We start from the raw sequence: 22,979 nt of genomic DNA, 5'->3' as shown, positions 1-22,979 counted from the left end.
CACTCCGACCATGCTCCCCTGCCCGCTCACCCCACCAAGGCCAGGCGGGTCTCTGCTTCCCGGGGGCGGGGCCTCTCCTTTCTCTTCACCCAGGAGACAAGGCCAGGGAAGGTGTTCCTGCAGTGAGAGTGAGCTGAATGCGGACACACTGACCTCCCAGCCCAGTGGAGGGGGGCTGGCCAGGGCAGGCTCTGGGTAGGGGGTGTGCAAAAGCCCTGGGGTGGCCTCGTCCAGTTTGCTGTAGCATCTCGGATAGTGGTGTGCTGTGCTCAGGTCCTGTCTCCACAATGGGGCTCTCAGGGTCTGCCCCATGCGCCCTCTGCCTGCCTGGGAGCTGGGGAGGGAAGAAGGGCGGGGGGGCCGGGCTGCCCCTCTGCAGCCGCACACATCTGCACCTGCGGTTGTTGACAGATGGCCCCGCAGAGCCAGGGGGAACCGACGTGGCACAGGTACCAAGGGAGTGTGAGGAGGAAGCTGGGTGCAGGAGGACCTGGCAGAGGCAACGGCAGCAGCAACTGCCCAGCCTTAATCACACACGGGCAGGAGGCCCCGCAGCGCCCGGTATCACCCCAGCCACCTTGGAGTCCTCGAGGGCAAACAGCCGCAGTGCCACAACTGGGACGCACGGGGCCTGGTGGGGGACGGCGCAGGCGGGATTGGCAGGCACGCAGCAGGGTGGCCAGCTCCTATCACCCCTGCCCCAACCTCGGGGACGTGAGGAACAGGCTGCAGGAGCGGGCCCTTGTCAGGCGCAGCTGGCCAGGTGCAGGCCCCTCCCTCAAGTCCCCGCGATTTGGGGCCTGCTGTCTTGGGGACCGCGGACTGCCGCAGGTCGGGTCTCAGCTGGGCATTGGTCCCTCCACAGGCTCCACACAGCACCTCAATCTCCTCCCGAGGACAGGGACCATAGGAACCTTCCTGGCCTCCCTTGAAGATGGGCACAGCCAGCTTAGCCAATACATGGAAGGGAGAGTCCGACCAGAGGATTCTGGGAAAGATTTTCCTCCCTGGTTCCTTTCCCATCAATGCAGTGGTCAGAGGCTGTGATTGCTGAAGCTACCGCAGTCATCTTGGAACAGGAGGTAATGAGCCCAGTAACAAAGCAGAGGGAGTACAAGGCCCGGCAGAGCACAGAAACGGACAGGGCCAGGGTCCCTCGTGGTGTCACTGACACCACACACTCACCCCACCCCGACCTTTGTCTGCCCAGTAAGGCTGTAGCAGGCACCGTGGCTCCCTGGGCCCTCCAGTGCACCCCTGCTGGAACCCAGGGCTGGGCCGATCCAGGGGCTTCCAGCTGGGATCCCCAACTGCAGGACTGCAGGGGAGCCCAGGGGGGCAGGGGAGGGTCCCACGAGGGACCCTGGCTGAGAGGACAGGAGCCAGGCATGATCCACCCCAGGTCCCACTCCCCTGGGCAAGCGCCCCCTCAGCCCCAGGCCGTCCTGGGGAGGCTGCCCAGCCCCACCCCCTCTATTCTGGGGAGGCTGTGGAGGGAGGGTCCCCAAAGGATGGCCCCACAGTGGCCGGCTGGGTAGGGCACGGGTGGGCACTGGCTCTCTGGTCCCAGGTGGTCGGTTGGCACCACTCTGCTCAGCTGGCCATGGCTTCCTCCCAGCCTCCAGGGCAGGAGCTTGGAGCAGGCACCATCCAGCCGGGCTCAGCTTCAGGTGATGTTTTGTGGCCAGGCCGCCCCCCAGGTGCTCTGGGGTGGAGGACACTTATATTAGCTGTCCCTGCGCCACCTCTGCACCAGCCAGCCTGGTGTCTGTCCCCACCATGGGAGCCAAGCAGCGCCCAGGAGCAGCTCCAAGAGGCCTGAGAGCCTGGCCAACCACAGGCCCTGAGCACCTGTGCCCTTCCACCCCAGGGCCTTTGCACAGCTCCGCTTCCCAGCTCAGGTCAGCTCCAGGTACACATGGGCGCTGTCCCCTCTCCGGGGCTCCCAGGCCTGGTGTAGCCCTTGTCCCCACCATTCCCTCAGGCCAGGGCACAGCGCAGACTCCCCCAGCTCCTCTGGCCCAGCCTGTGCAGTAGAAGTCAGTGGGAAGAGGCAGACCTGGCTGGAGCCCGCAGTGTGCAGAGGAGGTCATACAGGTTTCTGGTCTTCAGCTTCACCCCTGCAAATGGAGCCAGCAGTGACTGCCACTGCTCCTGTGGCTGCTGTCACTATGCACCAAGCCCAGGGCTCAAAACAATGGAAATTTACACACTCATGCACACACAGACCACACAAATGGGCATGAGCACAGCTTGAAGCCCAGCCTGGCATCAGGCACAGCTGCCACTTCTGGTAGAGGCCAGAGAGGCTCCTGCCTCAGCCTCACCCACCCTCAGTGTCCTCAGGAAGAGGGGTGGGGCACAGGGGGCTTTGTACACAGGGAGGCAGCTGGGCGTAGAAGAACCCGAGCCGGCCAGCCAGGTCTCCTGCCACCCCCCAGGAGCCCACGCCCGCCCTGCCAGTGCGGTGCACGATGCCTTCTCCCTCTCGAACGTGGTCAGATGCAGCCACACGCCCCCGCACTCGGGCCCCCACTCCAGCCGTCGGGACAGACAGACCCCGGCAGGATGGCCCTGCACACCGAGCACTGCAGCTCAGACACAAGGCCCGGCTGGGCGACCGTGGTGGAGTCCGGCACTTGCTGGGCAGGAAACGACCAGGTTCAAACGAGGATGTCAGAGAGGGTAAGTGCGGGGCGGGGTGAAGAAGCTGCCGGGCCCCAGGGCCCTGTGTCCCTTGTACACAGAACCCAAACGGAAACGGGGCTCAAGACCCTCATTAGAAAAACCCTACCCCCTGAGGGCAAAGGTGACTGTGGCCCCAAGTGAGGGCATTGACCTCATGCTGCTCCCTCAAAGTATGACCTCACACAGGACTGCCTTGGTGACCCGGGGTCCATGGTGCAAGTCACACATGCTCAGCTCCTCTCGTACTGATGTCCAGGAGGGTTTCAGGCACAGCTGTATCCAGGGCTTCAAAGGAAGTGATGGGGTTCTGGCTTTCCTGTCTCAAGGTTCCACTTATGGGGCTTCCCTGAGAGTGGCTACAGGTTCAGACCCACCTTGTCCCTGAGGACAGAGGAGAACAACTGGTTTACCTAGATCACAGCCACTTTGGTGGGGTGGCAGCAGGAAGGGACAGGGCTGATGGGGGCATTTGGGGGCAGACAGAGGACCCCCGCCCCCCAGCCCCCTGCCCAGGAGGCACAGATGCCCCAGGAGGGCGGGGCCAGGTTCAAGATCCCAACTGGGGAGCAGGGCCTGGGGCACCAAAGACCAGCGGAGGGCAGGGCAAAGGTCAGGGGTGCCACTCACAGCCTCAAGGTCAGGGACCGGGCCTCCCAGCCCCACTGCCCAGCAGCCTCTCCCCCATGGTGAGGCCCAGGACGGCGTCTGTGCGGACAGAGAACCACTCGGGCAGCAGGTGCCAAGCCGCCCGCGTGCACAGTAAGGGCTGTGGTGCGCCTTCACAGACCCCGCTAGAAGGACAACGCAGACGGCCACAAAGGCATTCAGTAGCTAGAAAGGCTGGATGCTGCCTGGCTGTGCAGCCAGAAACGCTAGAAAACGCAAAGGCTCCTGCACGAGAGCATGGGTGGGAGGGGCACAGGAGGCCACGTCCCAGGAGTGTCACCCTCACCTGCCCGCCCCCTCTACCCCCACCGCGGCCAGCCCAGGCCTCAGTGTCTGGGGCAGGGGGCAGGGCCAGCGGGGCAGCCCTGAGGAATGCCACCATGGCTGCGGGGCGTGACTAGTGAGGAGAGAAGGCTCCACGGCCGCCCTCGGCCACAGAGTTGCCCCTGCGAGATCCCCACAGGTCCCATGTCCCCGGACACCTCCTGCCTCCACCCCACCTTCTGAGCCCAGAATCAGGTGGAAAGAGGTGGGCCAGAGGGGCCCAGGGCCCCCGGGGGGACAGAGGCCCGCAGGTGAGTCAGAGCACCACAGGTATGTCAGGCCCCTGGGAGTGTCGGGGTTGGAGGGCCCCAGGACACAGGGATACAGAGACGGGAGCACAGGGACAGGGACACAGGGACAGCTGGTGCACCCGACACCTCTTGCTGGTGCTGCCAGGGGGTGGGGCCAGCAGTTGGGCTGGGCAGGGCCAGGGCCCCAGGGCCGGGCAGCTCCGAATGGCGTTTGCAGTCGGGGTCCCCACAGTGTGCAGCGGGGTCAGCGTGAGTCTCTGGGACACGTGAGCGCGCGCAGACATTGACATGGAAACGCAGCTAGGAAGTGAGGCAAACTCAGTGTTTCTCGTGTTGGACGCGCTGCGCACTGCTCGACCCGCGTCCAAGTCACTTCGAAGACAGCTTCGTGACCAGCACCAGTGCTCCCAGGGGATGGGGAAGGTGCTGGTGGCAGAGGCATGGTTTGGGGCAGGGCAGGCCCACTGCGCTGGCATCCCTGTCTCTCTGGCCGGGCGCCACGGAGGGGTAGATGGGCAGCTCCACGGTGGCCCAGGCCAGCGCACACAACGGGCACTGCTGTCCTCCTTGGGTCAGTGCTGCCACGGGACTGAGTCTGCCTGGTGCCCAGGACCTGGACTAAGCGGGCAGAACATTCCAGAAGGCTCTGGACCATGTGGTGGTCACACCAGTCTCTTCCTCTTTGACACCAGGCGGGGTGGGGAGGGGGGAAGGGCTCGGAGGAGCGGGTCTGTGCCCGGGGAGCATCCCCTCCTGCACTCGCCACAGAGCCTCCACCCCAGCCACGGGAAGTGAAATCAGGGCCGGGTCAAGCGTGCACACCTCAGCCCAGGCTCTGAGTCAGACAGAAACCGGGGAGTGCCCGCCTATGCCAGGTGGTGGGCAGCTCCAGGCAGAGGTGCCCACAGGCCAGGCCCAAGCACCAGCTCACAGGAAGGGGACACCTCTGAGATCCCACAGAGGGGCAGGGGCCAGGGGCTCTTCCAGGGCCTGGCCCGGATCCCAACCCCAGCCCCACACAGCACCGCTGAGCCCAGGGATATCAGGCCACAGGCTGTCTGCCGGCCCCCGCTCCCACAGGCTGAGGCCTCTGCCCCCCAGCCCCGTCCGGGGGATGCTGCCCAGCAGCCTTGGGTGCACAGCCTCAGATGCAGCCAAGACCAAGAAGGCCCCCGCAAGCTGCCCTCACGCTGGTCCAGGGAAACCAGCCCGAGGCAATGGCTGCCCCAGGCGCTGGGCCCGGGCAGGTGAGTGCCCTCCCTGTGGGCTCTGAGGAGGTGTGTGCAGGGCTAGAAAGGCCCAGGGTCCGGCCGCAGCAGCCTGGCTCCCCAGGCAAATGCACTGGGGCCCTGTTTAGGAAGAACCCTCTCACACCACCTGCCACTCCGGGTGGTGAGCGGAGCAAGGCGGGGCCCAGAGCTAGCGGTGCCTTCCTCCTGGCTCACCTGCTGGCACCGGGCCAGAGCGCACAGCTTCCAGGCCCCACTCTGCTGTGTGGCCTTGACCAGGGAGGCCTCCTCGCCCGCCCAAGGGCACTCAGCAAAGACTGCGACAGTGGCCTGTGCTCAGGGCCTGTGGGGCAGGCGGGGCAGGAGGGACTGCAGGGCAGCGGGGACAGCGAGGCAGGGGGAAGCCACAGGGCATGGGACAGCACAGGTGTCTGAGCATCCTTCCTTTAACCACAGATGGGTGCCACTGCGGGGTCCATGCACCCAGCACCCCAGCACCCACAGAACCATGGCTCAGGTCACCAGATGTCAGGTGTCCGGGCTCAGGCCCGAAGTTCCCACCCTGCTGTGACTCAAGCCGGCATCACAGTGTGGCCCTGCTCTGCTTCCCACGCAGCTAAGGAAGGAGCCAAGTCTCCCAGCATCAGGACAGGCATCTGACACCTGGATATCTGCAGCGTCAGCTACTCAGGAGGCTGAGGCAGGAGGATTGCAAGTTCAAGCTCAGCCTGGACAATTTACTGAGACCCTGTTACAAAATAAATCAAGAGGGCTGGCTGGGGCGTCGCCCAGTGTAGAGCACTTGTCCAGCGTGAATGAGGCCCTGGGCTCCACCGCTGCACCATGAAAAAGTCAACCTAAAATTGTCACTTGGGTGAGAGGCAGAGAGCCACCAGAGCCCAAAGGGTCTGTGAGCCCTGAAGGCAGAGAGCCCGGCTCCAGCAAAGCCTCCCCCACGGCTTGGGTCCAGCCTGGGCTCTGGCCTGGGGACCCTAGAAAGCAGGCCTGCTCCCTCTCTGGCTGCGAAGGGGCAGAGAGTCACCCCACACGGAGCTTGCGCAGCCCTGCCGAGCCACGCTTGGGGGTAGCACCCAGCTAGCCCCTCCTGCGTGACAGGGCCGGTGTACTTCCTCTCCTTCACCATCCCTGACTGGCCTCCCCCGGGACAGGACAGGACAGGAGACGGAGACTGCACAGCTGCCGGCACAGTTCCTCCGGGCCACCTGCGCCTGCCCCTCCTCAGGGCTCTGCACCTGGGGACATAGCCCCAGCGGCTTCCTCCTTCCTTTGCAGAGCCGTCTGACATGGCGCTTGCCTGGAACCATGCGTTCTCCAGCAGAGTCACCGTCCACCCTTCCCTCATCTGCCTCTCCTTCCAGCATCCATCTGTCCTTCCCTCATCAGCCTGTCCTTCCCGAATCCATCTGTCCTTCCCGCATCCGTCTGTCCTTCCCTCATCCATTTGTCCTTCCTGCATCTGCCTGTCCTTCCCTCATCTGCCTGTCCTCCCCGTATCCGTCTGTCCTTCCTGCATCCATCTGTCCTTCCTGCATCTGCCTGTCCTTCCCTCATCTGCCTGTCCTCCCCATATCCTTCTGTCCTTCCTGCATCCATCTGTCCTTCCCGCACCCACCTGTCCACCCTGCATCTTTCACTTGTTCGTACATCTCTCCCCTCATCTGTCCATTCATTCTTCATGCATTCATTTGTCTGTTAATGCATCTCTTCATTTGTCATTCATTGTCTTGCATCTGTCCATCCACCTTTCACTCATTCATCCTTTAATTCCTTCATGCGGAGCCGGGCGTGGCACACACCTGTAATCCCAGCACTTGGGAGGCTGAGGCAGGAGGATTGTTGTGAGTTCCAGACCAGCCTGGACTGCAGAGTGAGCTCAAGTCCAGCCTGAACTGCATAGCAAGACCCTGTCTCAAAAAGACCAAAAAAAAAAAAAAAAAATTCCTTCATGCATCCTTAATTACTTCATCCAACCACTTATCCATCCATCCATCCCCTGTCCATCCATCTATCCGCCCAGCAGATGGAGACCCATGTGCAGCTAGGAGACCCCTCCCTGGAGAGCCTCCAGCCCCAATGCAGGTCCACTTCCCATGGCCTGTTCCTTCCTCCGTCCTCTGCCCCCTGCAGTTTCTCCAGCCTGGAGTGTGTCTGCCTCAGAGGCCTGGCCTAGCATCCCCCTCCCAGGGCCATACCCCTCTGCCCCACCCGAAGCCCCACCCAGCAGGGCTCCGCAAGGTGCCATCCCGCTTTCCTGGAGGGTGGGAGGGGCTGCCCTGGGCCCATGGACCCCACAGCGGCCCCCTGGGCACTTGTGGGGGCTGAAGGAGGAAGAGGGTGGGACGCTGGGGTGGCAGCAGACGAGGTGGACCCGCAGGCTGTGGTCCCTCTTGCCCCCTGCAGCCACTTCCGCTTGGCTCCTTATCTCCTGGGCCGCCCTGCTCAGAAAGCCACAGCCAACGTCTGCTTCCCGCAGCCCCAACTGCCTGGCGGGGTGTGGGGAGCGGGGAGCAGCCAGGTGCAGGTGGCCCCCCCAGCAGGCGACTTTCTCCCCTGCCGCTGGAACAGGCCAGAGAGCGGGTGAGGAGGCTCAGGGCCAAGGCAAAAATAGAAGTGTCCCTGGGGGCCACACGCAGGGAAACACCCGCCCTGCCCCGGCCTGTGCCTCAGCCCTGGCCTCAACCCTTCATAGCCCCACCCGAGACTCCTGCAGGGCAGAGGGTGACAGTGCAGACTGTGTCAGCCATAGCTAGGTCCTGCATCTCGGCGGCAGGCCACAGGCTTAGCACCTCGCCGCCGCTACCAGAAACAAACAGGGCCCAGGGACGGGGGGCTGGGACGGCTGCGCTCTCGGGGGATGCTGTGCGTTGATGCTGGCTGCTGCCCTGTCATGGGTGCTCACAGCAGAGGCCCAGGAGGCCGGCACCAAGGAGTCTCCTTCTGGACACGCATCTCACTCCAAGCTGTGACACGCACGTGTCCACTGCCACACCAGACACCCACACTGCAATGCGGGCTCTGGGAGACCTGGGACTTGGGGATAAACACTAGCTGCACCAGCTCTGACAGCAGCAAAGTCGATCCGATCAGAGCAGCAGACGCCCTGCGTTCCTGGGCCCACTGCCTGTGGAACCTCAGCAGGGATGGTGTCCCACGGCCTGGACAGCACCCTGCCCAAGCCCAACAGCACGGTCCCTTCTGTGCAGCCACTCTCTGACAGCTGTCACAGCTCCATGGGAAGTGGCTTTTCCCACCGACGCTGGCACACATCACCCCTCTGTCCACATGGTCCCTGCCAGCTCCTGTCCCAGGCGCCCTGTCCACAGAGACCCGGGCCCTGGCCCAGGACGGCCAGGCAGACGGCTTTGTGCACAGGACTGTGGGCCGACAGCATCAGGGGCTGGACAGGGGCCCAGGGTTCACCCAGCCCTGTTCCAGGGGCACCAACAGCTATGGGGGGGCACAGGAAAGAGCTGGGCTAAGCAGCCAGGGCACCCAGGGGGGTGAGTGTGGACTCCCCAGGCCTAGGAAGCCAGGAGTGACTCAGGGAGCCCTGGTCGGGATGGGCATTGCCTGGGGTCATGGAGATGCCCCCGACACCTGCAGGCTCAGGCAGCCAGGGCCGCCAGCCGGAGGGAAAGGAAGTTGTTGGAAAGTCAGACCGGAATGGCCGTGGGGGAGGCAGCAGGCAGGGCCCAGATGGTGGAGGGTGCAGCTGCGTGCTGCCACGTTATCACGGCGACACAGCTGGCTGCCTCGCCCTCCGCCTGTCGCGAGCCCGCCCGGTCACATGAGCCCCTGCGGTCACCCGCCCGTCCGACCCGAGCCCAGGCCTGGGCCAGTGGGACCAGAAGGGGTTGAGCTTCCTGGGGACAGAGGTGTGGGCTCCTGTTCACCCACAGGCCCTGCCCGCTGGTCCCCGCAGACGCCAGGCTCAGGGCTGGCGTCTGAGAGCTGCCCGCTGCAGGACTCAGTCCCTGACCCATCCAAGGCCCATGTCGCAGGCACCCTCCACGCTGGAGAACACGGCTTTGGTGTCCACGCTCCGGGGCCCGAGGAAGGGCAGCCCAGGTAAGAGGCTGGCGAGGCTGAGAAGGCTGAGGCCACAGAGCAGGTGGCAGGAAGGTGGCATCTCCAGGCCGCCACCTGCCCGGTTCTGCTGACAGCGTGGCCCTGCCGCCCCACCTCGAATATCAACACGGCGGTGCTGCGCAGCTGGGGCAGGTGGCTGGGGGAGCCTGGCAGGTGCCAACCTGCGTCCGGCCCCACCCAGAGGCAGAGCCCTAGTCCCATCCAGGAGCGGTGGCCACATCTCTGCCGTGGGGACTCGGCTCATGGAGCATTCTGACAGGCAAGGAGAGGAAACTGAGGCCAGGAGAGCGGGGCTGGCCCAGGTGGGCACCTTCACCCTTCGGGGGCGGCTGGCTCTGAGGAGGCCCCGCCCCCTTCCCCTGACACTCAGGCAGGCAGGTGCAGCCTGGGCCCTGGGGCTCTGGGGCAGGTGGGTGGCTCTGCTGTGGCACCAGCCATGTGGCCCCCCCTTGCGGAGCTGCAGGCCCTCATCCCTCGGTGCTCCTGCTGCGTGGTCAGTGCAGCTCGGGGCACGGGGAGTCCCCTGTGGAGGGGTCACGCCGCACACAGAGCACGGAGCTTGGTGGCCAGCAGGAGCCGCCTAGGCTCAGGTGCAGGGTTCAGGGCCCGACGGGCTTCTCCCAGTGGGGAACCCCAGGCACCCCGAGGAGGAGGAGGGGCAGTCCATGGCCCCACCTGGTCCCCATGGCCCATGGCTGCACACTTTGGGCCAATTCCCTCTGTTGGGCCTCAGTTTCCTCTAGTGTAAGGCCCTCCTGCTCTGGGGGTGTGGCTCCCTGAGGCGGGAAGACGGGAGTGGTGGCTTCCAGAGGTGTGGACAGAGGTGTGTGTTTGGAAGGGTGCTGCGCCCACAGAGGCCAGGGCCAGCAAGTGGTCATGGAGCTCGCTGTGTGTGTCACAGTCACGGTCTGCTGGGCGGGAGGCACTCATGTCCCCAGGGTCATTTCATGACCCCCAGGACCCATGCAAGATGAATGCCGTGGCAGGAAGTGCCACCAGGGGCAGCGTGGGGCGTGTCACGTGGTGGCCCTGTGGGTTTCTGGCCCAGGGCAGGCTGTGGGCCTCAGCCCATGAGTCCCAGGAAATCTGAGCAGGAAGCAGGTTGATTGGCTCTGACTTCCCTTGAGCTGTGGTGCAGGGTCTCCTCCCCAGTACCAGCACAGGAGCGCCCCACAGTGACCACCATCCATCCAGGTTGGGGCGGTGCTGCAAAGTGGAAACCCCTCAAGGGGTCAGGGGTGCAGGGTGCCCCCTAGCCCACCCCCGCACTGGCCCATCAGGGGTGCAATCTGTCGCTGAGCTGGAGTGCAGCGGGCTCTAGAGTGCCTGTGTTCCTCATTTATTAGGCATCTACTGTGTACATCGCAAGCTGTGTGGTGGTGCTAGGAGCCTGAGGCAGAACCTGACCACCCTGCCTGGGAGCAGGCAGAGGGCACCAGGGATGCAGATTTGGAAAGGACTCACAGGAGAGCTTGGCCTACTGGTATCACTTTAGGCAGGAAATTGGGATGCAGGCAGCAAGTTTCACCTTAAGCATGGCCATGTCTTCCATCTTTCCCCCTCATTCATCTCTTCCATCTCCTTCATCTCCTCCTCCTCCATCTCCTCCATCTCCTCCTCCTCCACCTCCTCCTCCATCTCGTCCTCCTCTCTCTCCTCCTCCAACTCCTCCATCTCCTCCACCCATGGACTTGGGACACAAAAATATGTTGTGTCACTGTGCTGGAGGCCACCATTGAGAGACCAGCATCGGGGCCAAGCTACTTCCCATGCCCCAGGCCCTGGTGTCTTCAGGTGTCCTGACTGGCCGCGTCATTCCTCTCCTTCTGTCACTTCCTCTCTCCCAAGTCTCCCTGCACCATTCTCCATGTGGAATTGTCCTGGTCAGGGTGGGCCAGTGCGGCTCTAGCCCTGTCCCTTTTGCTGCCACTGGTCCTCCAGACTGTGGCAGGGGTTAAGAGCAGTTGTGGACAACACACACCCGGCACCTTGGGGACAGGCGGCTTCATGGAGGGCCGGGATCCCACTGGCAGGGAGCTCCGAACTCCGAGTGTGAGGGGACACTAAGGTCACAGCTCTCAAGGAGAGGGACGCACGGCAACCTCTAACCGCTGTATTTTTACCCTGTCCTTGCTGGCCTTTGCCTTCCACCCTCAGGTTGACCATGGCTCCCAGGCCCTCTTCTTGGCCAGGTGGTGTAGGAGGCACAGGGCGTGCCACGTCCGAGAGCCACCTGTCCCTGCAGCTTGCATGGAGACTCTGAGGTCCCAGAAGTGCCAGGGGCTCTGTGTGTTCTGACCAACGAAGGCCCAGGCCTGTCCCTGGGGCTGGGAGACCTGGCCTGAGGATGGGGCCAGGGCACAGCAAGGCAGCAGGGCAGGGACCAGACAAGGTGCCCCTCTGCCACTCCCTGGACTGTGCCCTCAGGCCAGAGCTTTCTTGAGACGTTCCTGGGTGGCAGTCACAGTGCAGGTGGCTGAAGCCCAGCACAGGCGCCTGCTCTTGGGAGGAAGCGGTCCGGGGGGCGGCTCGCAGGTGTCCAGGCTGGGGCGACTTTCACTTCTCAGCACGTCAGCACCCTGGCCCGGGCTCCGGCCCTGCACTTTCACTTCCGGTGAGCACACTTGACACGGGCACCTGGGCAGGAAGCACAGCCCCAGCCTGGGCTCCCGTCCGGTGTCAGAGCTGTCGTCCATGGGGCGCAGGGGCTGGAGGGAGGGGATGAAATCTTCACCAGGCCCCAAGCACGCACAGCCACCTGCTCAGGGTGGGGCCGCAGGATTCTCCCAGGGACCTTCCACGGGTGCAAAGCCCAGGGCCTCTGGTTCACACTGTCCCTTCCCCGCCTTCCTCCTCCCACTCCATCTCCCTCCGCAGCCCCGTCACCCCGTGGTGTCAATCCTCTGCATGCGCCGTCCCCTCCAGGGAACACTGTCCCCTGTCTGCTCAGGCCTCCCAGGGCAAAGCTGGCCAAGGCCTCAAGCCCTCTGCTGAAACACACCCATCTCCCCAGGAGCTCAGGCTGGGCCAGGGCTAAGGCAGGTGGCACCGTCACAGGCACTGGAGCCATCCTGGGGTGGTGTCTTCCGGCAACCCTCGAAAGCACTGCTGCCCACTCAGAGAAGGCTGCCTCAGGGAGGCTGGTGCCTGCCCACCTGGCCTATCTCCTCTGAGCAGGGAGGGGGCCAAGGCTGAGCTCCGAGGGATGGAGCCCCTGCCTCCACCTCCCAGGGGAAGAAAGCCCAGCAGGCAGCCTAACCCAGCTGGGTGGTGCTGCCGAGGAAACTCTTGATGGTGCCACCTGACTGCCCATAGCTGACACCTGGATCACCACCCTGATGCCCTGCCTATGCCAATAATAAGCCCCGGGCTGGCACAGCCCCTGTGCACAGAGAACCTGCCACTCTGGGCCTCTCCCAAAGAGTGGCGTCCACCCAGGCTTCTGTCCACTGCTGGTCTCCTTTGATATTTCTTTGTGCCCACCCTGCGCCGCTCAGCATTCCTGGACAGGCCACCAACTGTGGCTTCCACCTTCAGAGGTTTCTGTCCCACAGGGGCAGGAGCCCCATGGGACGCAGTGAACAGAGGGTGACAGCAGGCTGTAGCCAGAAAGCAGCCTCGCTGAGGCCGGGCCAAGTGCAGCCCCTATAGGCCTGGCAGCCAAACGACGCGGCCTGTGCCCTGGTGCTCCAGGCCAGCCTGAGGAGGGACGTCTGGCTACGCAGGGGCACTGCTCCAGGCCTCTGTCCCCTGTGCCCGGCCTGAACCTGCAGGCTGCGAGGCCCCTGGAGAGGCAGGTAGGCTGGGTGAGGAGAGGTCACGCCAGCCCTGTTCCCAGCCCTCGCTTGGCTGCTGAGGGGCCACTAGAAGGAACTGGGAATCTGCTGGCCCTGTGGGCTCGGCGCTTCCTCCTTGCTCCCAGCTGGGTGTGTTCTGAGTGTGTGGAAAGCCCCGGTCCCAGGGGCTGGCAGAGCAGATAGGAGAGTGCCGAGCCCCCAACCTCAGCCCCATGCCCTGTGGGGTCCTCACCACAGGCTCCTGGGCTGGCACCATTGCACTCCAGGGCAGAGCCACCCAGGGCTTCTCACTCTGGGTCCTTTCTTGGTGGCAAGGAGTCTAAGTTTCAACCACTCGCTGGCGCACTGTGGTCCCACAGCACTGGGGTCTGGGCCCTGCCTCCGGCAGGACACTGCTTCCCCTTCCTGGGGCTGGTGCTGTGCAGACTCCAAGGCCTCTTCCCGCTGACTTCCCAGAGGCCTCTGCCTCAAGCCTGCCTTGGTGTCCCCAGCCCCAGACAGACAGACAGACAACAGGTGGAGCCCCCTCAACATCACTAGCCCCAGAGTCAGGGCCATGTGGTCCAGAACTGGCAATGGAGGCAGAAAACCCAAGTAGATCCCACCCAGCCCACTGCGCAACCCAGGGGCTTCTCCAGCGCCAGTTCCCTGAGCCCGGGGTGGCGGTCGTCCCCACAGGGGTGGGGCATCCGGCTGGGGCTGCACCCCGAGCGATGGGGGAGCCTGAGATCTGGTGTCGGGGGGGGCGTGCAGAGGCAGCTTCCTGTTGGAAACCGAAAGGGCCAGGTGTCCCACCACCCCCAGACAGCTGGAGACCCGATGCAGCTGCCCCATGGGTCCCCACCCTGGAGGCTCTTGCAGTCTCCCCCTGGGGGCCCTGCCCCAAGTGTGGCCAGGGCCAAGCTCAGCGGTGCCGGGCCCAGCAACCCTGCTGGCAGCGAAACAGGCCACTTTCAGCCCTTATGCAGAAGCAAGGACACGAACACTGTCAGTTCTACACCGAATGTGAAGGAAGAAGGTAGTTGTTTTCTGTTTTTTTGACACAAGATCTCCCTATACAACCCAAGCTGGCCTTGAACTCAGCAATCCTCCTGCCTCAGCCTCCCAAGTGCTGGGATTACAGATATGTGCCACCACACCCAGCTGTTACTTAGTTTTAAATTGTTTCATAAAAGATTTCCTCTTTCATGAATTCCATGGCTCTCCACTGGCCCCAGTGGGGGCCGTATGGACCTACGGTGGCCACACTGTGTGTCCAGCACTGAGCTCCCTTTGCCAGTCCCTTCCTGTCCCTTTGCGCCACGTGGCTTTCTCCAAAGCACTGGACAAGAGTGCACGCCAGGTCCATACACCGGCCTTGGGGATGAAGGGCTTGACCGCTGCCCCCTTGAGGGAAGGTGAGGTTGGTCCTGCCAGCAGGCACAGGGCACAGGCTGTAACCTTCATCCACACGGCCCCAGCAACTGAAGCCGGGCAGAGGTGAGGTGCCAGGCATCTCCTCTCAGTCACCACAGAAAGGCCTGTGGGCAGCCCACCGGTCCAGCACCACACTGCCACTCCTGAGGGGCCTGCATGGGTGAGGGTGCTGGTATCTCTGCCAGTTCCACTGCAGGACACAGAGGGGCCCAGGCTGGGTGTAGCCCCGCCCGAGTGTGGCTTGTGGTCCCCAGTGGCGGGGGCTATGCCACGTGGCCAGGGCTCACCTGCCCCAGCCCCAAGCCCAACAGGCAGTAGCCCTTTGCAATCTGTCCCTGGGCCGAGGGCTGACTCAGGAGCCTGGGTGGTGACCCTGGTGGTGGAAAGTCCTGCAGTCCCTCAGGCCACTGAGCTTGGGCCTCTTGGGCCCCGGGGAAGTCCACTGCCCTGTGCATGCTGGCGGGGCTCGCCTGGGCGCCCACACAGGGAGGGCGAGGCAAGGGCGGCCGAGGGGAATTCTGTGCCATCTCTGCAGCAGCTGGGGCCGCCCCCACCATACGCTGCCTGCATATCCCGAGAAGCCAGGGCCCTGTGGTACTTGTAACACTGTTGCTCGCCTGAGCCTCAGGATCCCCAGCCCTCCCGCAGTGCAAACCCCCTCCCGCGAGGGCCACCAGCTCCGCTGCAGACAGATGCTTCCTGGATGGGTCATGGTGGCCTGGGGGCCCTACAGTTTCCAAAAGTAACAGCTCACTGCACGCCACCCCTGCAGCGCTCATCCTGAGGATGGAGTCAGAGTGCCCACGGGCACATCGGGACCAGGGAGCACGCGCTGTGCAGGGGGTGTGGCCCACAATGGACGCCCTACAAACCCATGACACAGGACCAGTGACGGTGCTTTTAGAGGTGAAGTGCTGCCTCCCAGTGTAGCGCACGTCTCGCCCATGCCCAGCTCATTTCGGATGGAAACCTCCATGCCAGAGCTCTGGCTCGCAAGAACCAAGGAAGTGTTCCTGAAGACAGCAGCAGAGCTGGCCCCAGAAGATCCCACCCAGATGATGTGTGTCAGCTATCAACGCAAACAAGTCTACTGGTCAATGCCCCATTGTGTCACCTTAAATTCCAATCTGAGAGAAATGGATTGATCGATGTTGTGTCAATGGATGAATGGATGGTGGGTGGATGGTGGGTTGGTGGTAGATGGATGGATGAATGGTGGATGTGGATGGATGGTGGATGGGCAGATGGTGGATGAATGGTGGATGGATGGGTGGTAGATGGTTGGACGGATGGGTGGAGGATGGATGGTGGGTGTAGATGAACAGGTGGTAGATACTGGATGGATGGGTGGTAGATGTCGGGTGGTGGATAGATGGTTGGATGGTTGGATGGATGGATGATGGATGGATGGGTAGATGGATAGTGGATGGATAGTTGGGTGGTAGACAGATGGTTGGTAAACGGCTGGGTGGTGGATTGCTGGGTGGTGGATGGATGGATGTATTATTGGTGGATAGATGGATGGTAGAGGGATGGATGATGGTAATGGATGGATGACGGATGGATGATCCAGAAACTGAGGCCTCACCATGGATTCCTCCATGCTGTCTTACCCAGGAGCCCAGGGGTACAGGGGCAGGGCTGGGCCCAGAACATTCTCTCCGCAACTCCACTAGAAGGCAGAACCCCTCCTATCTTTGCACACGGCCCTCTACACAGAAGGGTCCCATGTTGCAGAGGAGACAGTGGCTTGGGGTGACAGGGAGCCTCCGCCTGCAGGGCCTGGCCAGGCTCTGCCTCCAGTGCTCGTGCCCTCATCCTCTCCCGCGTGTGCGAACCCTGCGGCCACTCTGGCCCTCTGAGGAGGCCAGGAACACAGAGGCTGGCTGCTGGGCCCGGGGTCTGCAGGCCATCTCACTGCCAGTGCACAGGAGGTGCTCAGGAAACACCAGCTGCAAGCGTCAGGGTGGTGCCACCGCCTCGGGAGTCCCTGAGTGACACACGCCTGAACACCAAACTGAGTACAGGAACCAGACACGGACCGTGGGGCCACATCTACATGAAAATCCAGAAAAAAGAAGACCACAGCGACAGAAAATGCACGGAAGTTTGTTCCGGTGATGGTCACACAGCATGCGAGTATCCTCATTTTAATGGTAAATTTCATTTCTATTTTCCACAGTTAAAGAAAAAATATGTCAACTTTCATTAAGATAATAAAGCCTGGGGCTGGGGATGTAGCTCAGTGGCACAGTACCTGCCTGGCAAGCATGAGGCCCTAAGTTTGACTCCTGATACCAATAATAATAATAATAATAAAATAAAATAAAGCCAGACGCCGCTGTCCCCTAGCTGTAGGGTGGAGGCTCAGCCTGGTCTCCCTCCAAGCCGCCTGCCACACCCTCTGCTGGGCGTTATCTCGCAGGCCACCTGTGCCCACTTCCTCCTGGCCTCCAGATTTGCCCGCGGCGTCCTGTCTTCTGGGTCCTGCCCCCAGTGCCTTGCCTGCAGTGTCCTGCCCAGGGTGGCTTCTCTGCTCATGGCCACCAGCGGCTGCCCGTGGCCTCCCCCCCGACTGCACCCTGCCCGTGGAAGTTGTAGGGGCTCAGGCTCAGACTCCCACCGAGGGCCCTGGCAGTGACGAGAGCCTGAGAGCTGTGTGCGGCCGCATCCGGCCTGGGGAGCAGAGGCTGTGAGAGGGACGCAGGTTCAGCTGTGGAGCCGGGGTCGCTCTCGGTGGTGGCCAGGCCCCTGCACCCTCTCCAGGCCGCGGCGGGTGTGGCTTACCCGGTACAGCACTTTCTGCCAGGCAAGTGTCCCAGGACCTCTGTACACGCAGCCCGGTGTGGAGGTGGTACTCGCCTTCACGGCCAGGCCCAGTGAGCGTCACAGCAGGCTGGGACTGGCCCCTCCTGGCCCCTCCTGGCCCAAAGTGCCGCCGCTATCTCTGCAGGTCTCCTGTCTGTGGGCGCCTGTCCTAGGCACCGAGTCACACACGGTTTGGGGCTATCTCTCCAGGCTTAGGGAAGCAGTTGAAAAAGCCAGCTGGGAACAGTGGTGCTCACCTGTCATCCAGCACTCTGGGAGGCTGAGGCAGGAGAATCAGGATGTTCAAGCCCAGCCTGGGTATTTAACAACTTAGCAAGTCTCTATGTGAACGTTTAAAAGGGCTGGAGATGTAGCTCAGTGCAAAGACCCTGGGTTTAACCCCCAGTGATGGAAGGAAAGAAAGAGCAGGAGAGAGAGAGAGAGGGAGAAGCAGACACGCTGGCCAGGTCAGGACCGAAGCAAGGGCCTCAGACGTCGGCCCATGTCCTGGCCCCGTCTGGCTCTGTTCCCTCATCCGTGGGAACCACCACTGTTAGTCAGATTCCAGAAAAACAAGTATTTCTCAAGTCAATCTTTTCTCCATGTTGCCTAGTTTATGCTTAAATTAAAATTATTTACTGTTCACCTGAAATTCAAATTGCACTGAGAGCATTACGTTTGCATTTTCTGAGCCCGGAAACTATGTCCAGGGAGGATCTGAGCCCAGAATCCAGCAGGACTGCACTCAGTCGCAAACAAGGAAAGCCAGGGGAGCAGACAGAAGGCAGCAAACTGCACCTAGCAAACACCTAGCAAATCCAGTGGGGCAGCCCTGACCGCGGGGCCGGGTCTACCCGCTTTCTGCCCCACTAGACTCTCTGCTTCCTCGCTCCGCCTCCAGGAGGGAAGAAAGAGGAAGAGAGAAGGGACTAAGGTTGAAAGTAGCCGTTCTTGAGGAAGCTGGAGGCTCGCGCAAAGGCTGGGCTGTGGACTCGTTTATGTCCCCTTGCAAGGGACCAGGGCCGGTGCTAGGGCTCTGAGGCCGTGCCTTGGCCTCCACCTCCACCCTGGGGCTCCACCGTGACCTGGGAAACTTCTCCTTTCCTCCCACGCGCAGTTCCCCATCCGGCACTGCGGCCTCAGCCTCTCCCCGGAGTTTCAGTGCCTGGAATTATTTTAGGCTTTCGTGCAGCCACTCCCAGGCCACACCCCTCCTCTGACAGTACTGTTCTTTGAGCAGCTGGGGTCTGCGTGGACTTGCACAGTGCCGGACACCCAGAGCCCACTCCTTCCTCCAGGGACCCAGGGCTGCAACTACCCACGCCCCACCATGCACACTGACTGCCTGGCCACAGGACGGGCCCTGTCCCATCAACTTCACCTCGCCCCAGCTGCAGGGAGCAGCATGGGGGACCTGGGAAGTCGGCAATGTGCAGAAACCGCTCTCTTCCTATGGAGAAAAGCAGAAAGTAGGAGCAGCAGAAAGAGGAGACACAGGATCTCGGCCTGGCGGGGCCCCCTAAGCCCTCCAGCCTTCGTCATTCAGTCTGCAGCCCTCGTGGCTTGGCAGCAGAGCACACACAGACTTACGTGCCCTTCCCCGGCCACACTTGTCCGCGAAAGGTGCCGCGATGCATCCAGCAGCTGTGTCTGGGCAGGCGTTTGTGTGGTCCCCGACTTCCCACCGTGCGCAGGGCGCCGGGAGCTGTGAAGACAGCGGGTGGGGCAGGCACTCGTGTGCACCCTGCCTTGTGGATTTCCAGGTCGTCACCATCGACAAAGTGCTGCACAGACACCTGCGCAGGGGCGTCCCGCAGAGCCACGGAGCTGCTAGTCACCGCCAGCCAGCCCTGTGTCCAGCATGAGAGACGACCCCCAGGGCTTCGGCCTGGGCCTTGGGGCACCGGAGAGGCTGGAAGCTTCCCTGCAGCCCATGACCAAGTGGTGCCTCCTTGTCCGACCTCAGGCCACTCTTGCCAGAGGGCTACAACAACCAGCAGGAGAAAAGCACCTGGATGGGGCGGGCCAGGGCTGCAGGGGTCATCAGTGCTTTCCAACCACTCAGACCCCGTGGCACTTGCACAAGATATTTAAAATGTCTTTGGCAGAGTGTGGTGGCACACGCCTGTAATCCCAGCACTCAAGAGGCTGAGGCAGGAGGATCACTGTGGGTTTGAGGCCAGCCTGGGCTACAGAGTGAGTTCAACACCAGCTTGGACTGCAGAGTGAGACCCTGTCTCAAAAAGACAATAAATAAATAAATGTCGATATTTATGGTTTGATTTGTTGGGCTTTTTTCACTTACAGATTTAAATTTTAGAGCAGTTTTGGGTTTGCAGAAAAATGAGCTGAACTCAGAATCCCCTAGACCCTGGCTCTTGTCCCCACGGCCCACAGCGTCCGCACCCATGTGGGGTTGGGCTACACCTGAGGAGCCGACACAGACTCACTATTGTTAACTAGAGTCCACAGTTTGCATCATTTCATTTATTTGTTTTATTTTAAGGCAGGGGCTCACAAAGTCACTAAGTTGCCCAGGCGGGGCTCAAACTTGTGATCCTCTTGCCTCAGCCTCTTAGAGCACTATGGTCAGAGGGATGCACCCCCATGCCTGGCAAGGCTTCCCTGTAGGGTTTTACGTTCTGTGGGTTGGATGCTCTGTGCTGACACACGTCCGCCATCACTGTATCCACAGTGTCAGCCTACCGCTCAGGGACCCTCTCGCCCTCCCTGCTCACGAACCCAGGCGCCCGCAGCTCTCTCACCTCTCAAAGCCCGGCAGGCAGGGGGAACCCTTTAATGTGACCTTTCCCGGTGGGCTTCTGAGCAACATTCCTGTACGTTTCCTTCCAGCTTCTTGGTGGCTCACAGCTCGTTTCTTTCTGTGGCTAAATACCACCCTTGTCTGACTCCACAGGTTGCTAAATCGTCCACTGAAGTTCAGCCCTGTTGCTTCCAATTTTGAGCATTTACCAATCATGCTTCTGTGACCATCACGGCAGCCTTCGTGTGGACGTGTTCTGAACTCTTGGGGGGACACCAAGGAGCAGGAGCATGCGGTTGAGCAGCAAGGTGCACTTGCTGGCCTGGTGACGAACCCCCGAGCCTCCTTCTGAAGGAGGGTTCTGCACCCCGCTGCACCAAGCACTTCCTGCAGCTCAGCTGCTGCGTCGGGTCTGGGCCACCCAGTTGTAAGGGGAGGCGATGTCTCTTGTTCTAAATCGCATCGCCTGGCGCTGTAGGAAACCAGCACCTCTTCGAGCGCTTGCCTGCCGCCTGGGGGTCTGCTCCCAGGGGTGTCGGCCCAGCTCTTTCACTCACTTGGGGGTCTCGTCCTCTTGCTCTGCACTGAGGCTGCCCGCACATCCTGGGTAATGGCCCTTTCCAGACAGTTTCTCAAGTGCCCTGCCCAGGCCAGGGCTGGTCTTCTGGACTTCTGCAAAGGAGATGTTTCAAATTTTACAAAACCCAGCTCACCAAACTTCTCTCTCATAGATCTTGCTTTTGGTGTTACATTTAACACCTCATTGCTTTGGGTAAGGGACTGAGTGAAACGTCAGATGTTTAAGGACAACTTCTCATACTTTTAAAATGGATCGCGGTGGTTATCATAGCTCTTACAGTATGTAGAACCCATTAACCATCCTTTAACTTATACTTCTGGTATGTCAGGTTTTATGCTTTTAGTAGGTACGTAAACGTCTGTTAAAGATTTTTAGACAAAAACCGAGAAATGTTTGGGGTGCCCACAGTCACTCAGAACCTTTAGTGAAGGTGAGCAGAGAAGGTGAGTAGAACCTCTCCTCCACCAAGGACCCGCCTGGGACACGTGAGTCCCCAAGCTCCCTGGGCATCAGGCAGACGGGCTCGTGGGAGGATGTAGGGGACCTGTAGGCCATGGGAGCAGCACAGCTCAAGGCTCCTGGGTAAACCATTTGCTGTACGTTTTGTCTGTGCTCCAACCCTGAGCTGGGAGCTATGGGCTCTGAGGGCAGTGGGTGCTGCCCTCAGGAGAAAGGCTGGCTGTTTTCCTGAGGGTAGCACGGTGGCCTCGGACAGTCCCAGCTGCAGGTCAGCCTGGCCCCATGCTCTGGGGCAGGCACATCCGCTTGGGCTCCGTGGAGAGGACTAGTTGCCAGGGGAGAGTGGCTTCCCAGGAGAAGCCCGCGAGGCCTCCTTTTAACTGCACTGAGCTCCTACCTCATAACTTCTGGCCCACTGGAAGCCAGCGAGCACCTGATTTCCCAAAGCCATGATTGTGTCCGCACAGCCCTGCTTGGGTTCCTGGGTCATTGGCTTTGCCTTGCAGAGTAGACCACACGCGCCTTCCAGCCAGCGTGGACTCCTGTCCTAGCACCACTAGCAGTGTGCAGGAGGCGTGACTCAGCCATTCCCAGCCTGAGAGTCCATTCCGTCGGAGGGGGACAGGGAGACAGGGAGGCCGAGTCAGGGAGACCCTGGCCTGTGCCTGGGATGCGGAGTCCTAGTCATATCTGCTTGCGGTAGGGAGAGGCAGACAGAGCCCAGCAGTGCTTGCTGCTGTCAGGGCCCATGGAGACAGTGACGCAGCAGACACACCTGGCACAGACTGGAACCCACCCCAGCGCGCCTCCCTGCCCACCAGCCAGGACCCACGCAGCACCCAGAGCCGGGCTCTGGCTGTGTCAGAGGTTGATCCATCTCTGAAGGCTGTGGGCCCCTGCGTGGGCCAGGCCGTTGCTCTGGTCACTCAACAGAGCAGGTTTCGAGAACCCATGTTCACACTGACTGAGGTACCCAGAGGCCAGAGCTGGCCCACTGTCTGGCCCCCGCTCCGAGCTGCCCCTGACTCCTGGAAGTGGATCTCAGGGGTGTGCGCTGGCTGCAGGCCCCACCCGCCACCTCTGCACCACAACCTCTCTGAAGCGCCAGCCTCGTGGGAGCCCCGCTGGCTGTGTGCTCCCTCCCTGAAGGCCTGGAGAATCAAGGCACATCTCAAACTGCACAGTGCAAGAGCCCCAGACTCGGGAAGCCAGGAAGGAGGAGAGTGGTGCAGATAGCCAAGTGGTGCGCAGAGCCTGCGGCCCAAGCCACACGCCCAACCCTCGAGGCCCACAGCCTGCATGAAATGCTCGAGGCTGCCTTTTCCGAAGCTGGCTGCAGCTTCCGGGGTAAGCGGCACCGCCACAGTCTGAGTCCAGAACCCAGCAGCATACATGCCAGACGTTTGTGTCACCATCTCAAAGTGCCCCAGGAAGTGGGGCGGGGTCCAGGCAGGCCAGGAGCCGCAGAGGGGCCTTTTCTGGCCCACGGCTGAATGTCGTACTGGCAATTGGAGACCTCGGGTCTTCACATGCAGATTTATGCCAAATGAGATGCAAATCAAGACTGCGCCGTTAAGTTCTGGCCTCTCCGTCTCCTAGGATGATGACGCTGGGACCCCTCTCACCTCCAAGAAACAAAATGTGGGCGCGCGCGGGTAGGGAAGGGAAGGGAAAGGCGCGAGGTGCTGCGCCCGCTTCGGCCAGAGGCAACGCGGCGGGGACGAAGGAAGAGGAGAAAGTGGGGCGCGCCGGGGCGGGCAGCGGCTCGGGCCTTTCTGCAGGTTGGCACGAACACGAATGATATGCAAACTAATGCAAAGCAGATGCAGCCGCCGGCCCGCGGCGGCGGGGCGCCGGGATCCTGCGCGCTCCCCGCGGGTGGCCCTG

General features: G+C 61.9%; 1 protein-coding gene across 1 annotated transcript in view; it reads left to right on the top strand.

The window, feature by feature from the left end:
- The first annotated feature begins 8,897 nt into the window (after positions 1 to 8,897).
- The window catches only part of Cbfa2t3 (core-binding factor, runt domain, alpha subunit 2; translocated to, 3), a 53,172-nt gene continuing 39,090 nt past the window's right edge, over positions 8,898 to 22,979 (top strand). The window contains exon 1 of the mRNA XM_005411026.2: positions 8,898 to 9,247. Within this exon, the coding sequence (XP_005411083.1) occupies positions 9,172 to 9,247 (76 nt within the window). The 5' untranslated portion in view covers positions 8,898 to 9,171. The remainder of the gene's footprint in view (positions 9,248 to 22,979) is intronic.

The sequence above is a fragment of the Chinchilla lanigera genome, unplaced genomic scaffold, assembly GCF_000276665.1.
Source record: "Chinchilla lanigera isolate Chin_1 unplaced genomic scaffold, ChiLan1.0 scaffold00140, whole genome shotgun sequence".
Classification (NCBI taxonomy): domain Eukaryota; kingdom Metazoa; phylum Chordata; class Mammalia; order Rodentia; family Chinchillidae; genus Chinchilla; species Chinchilla lanigera.
This window is presented reverse-complemented; position numbering and strand designations above follow the sequence as displayed.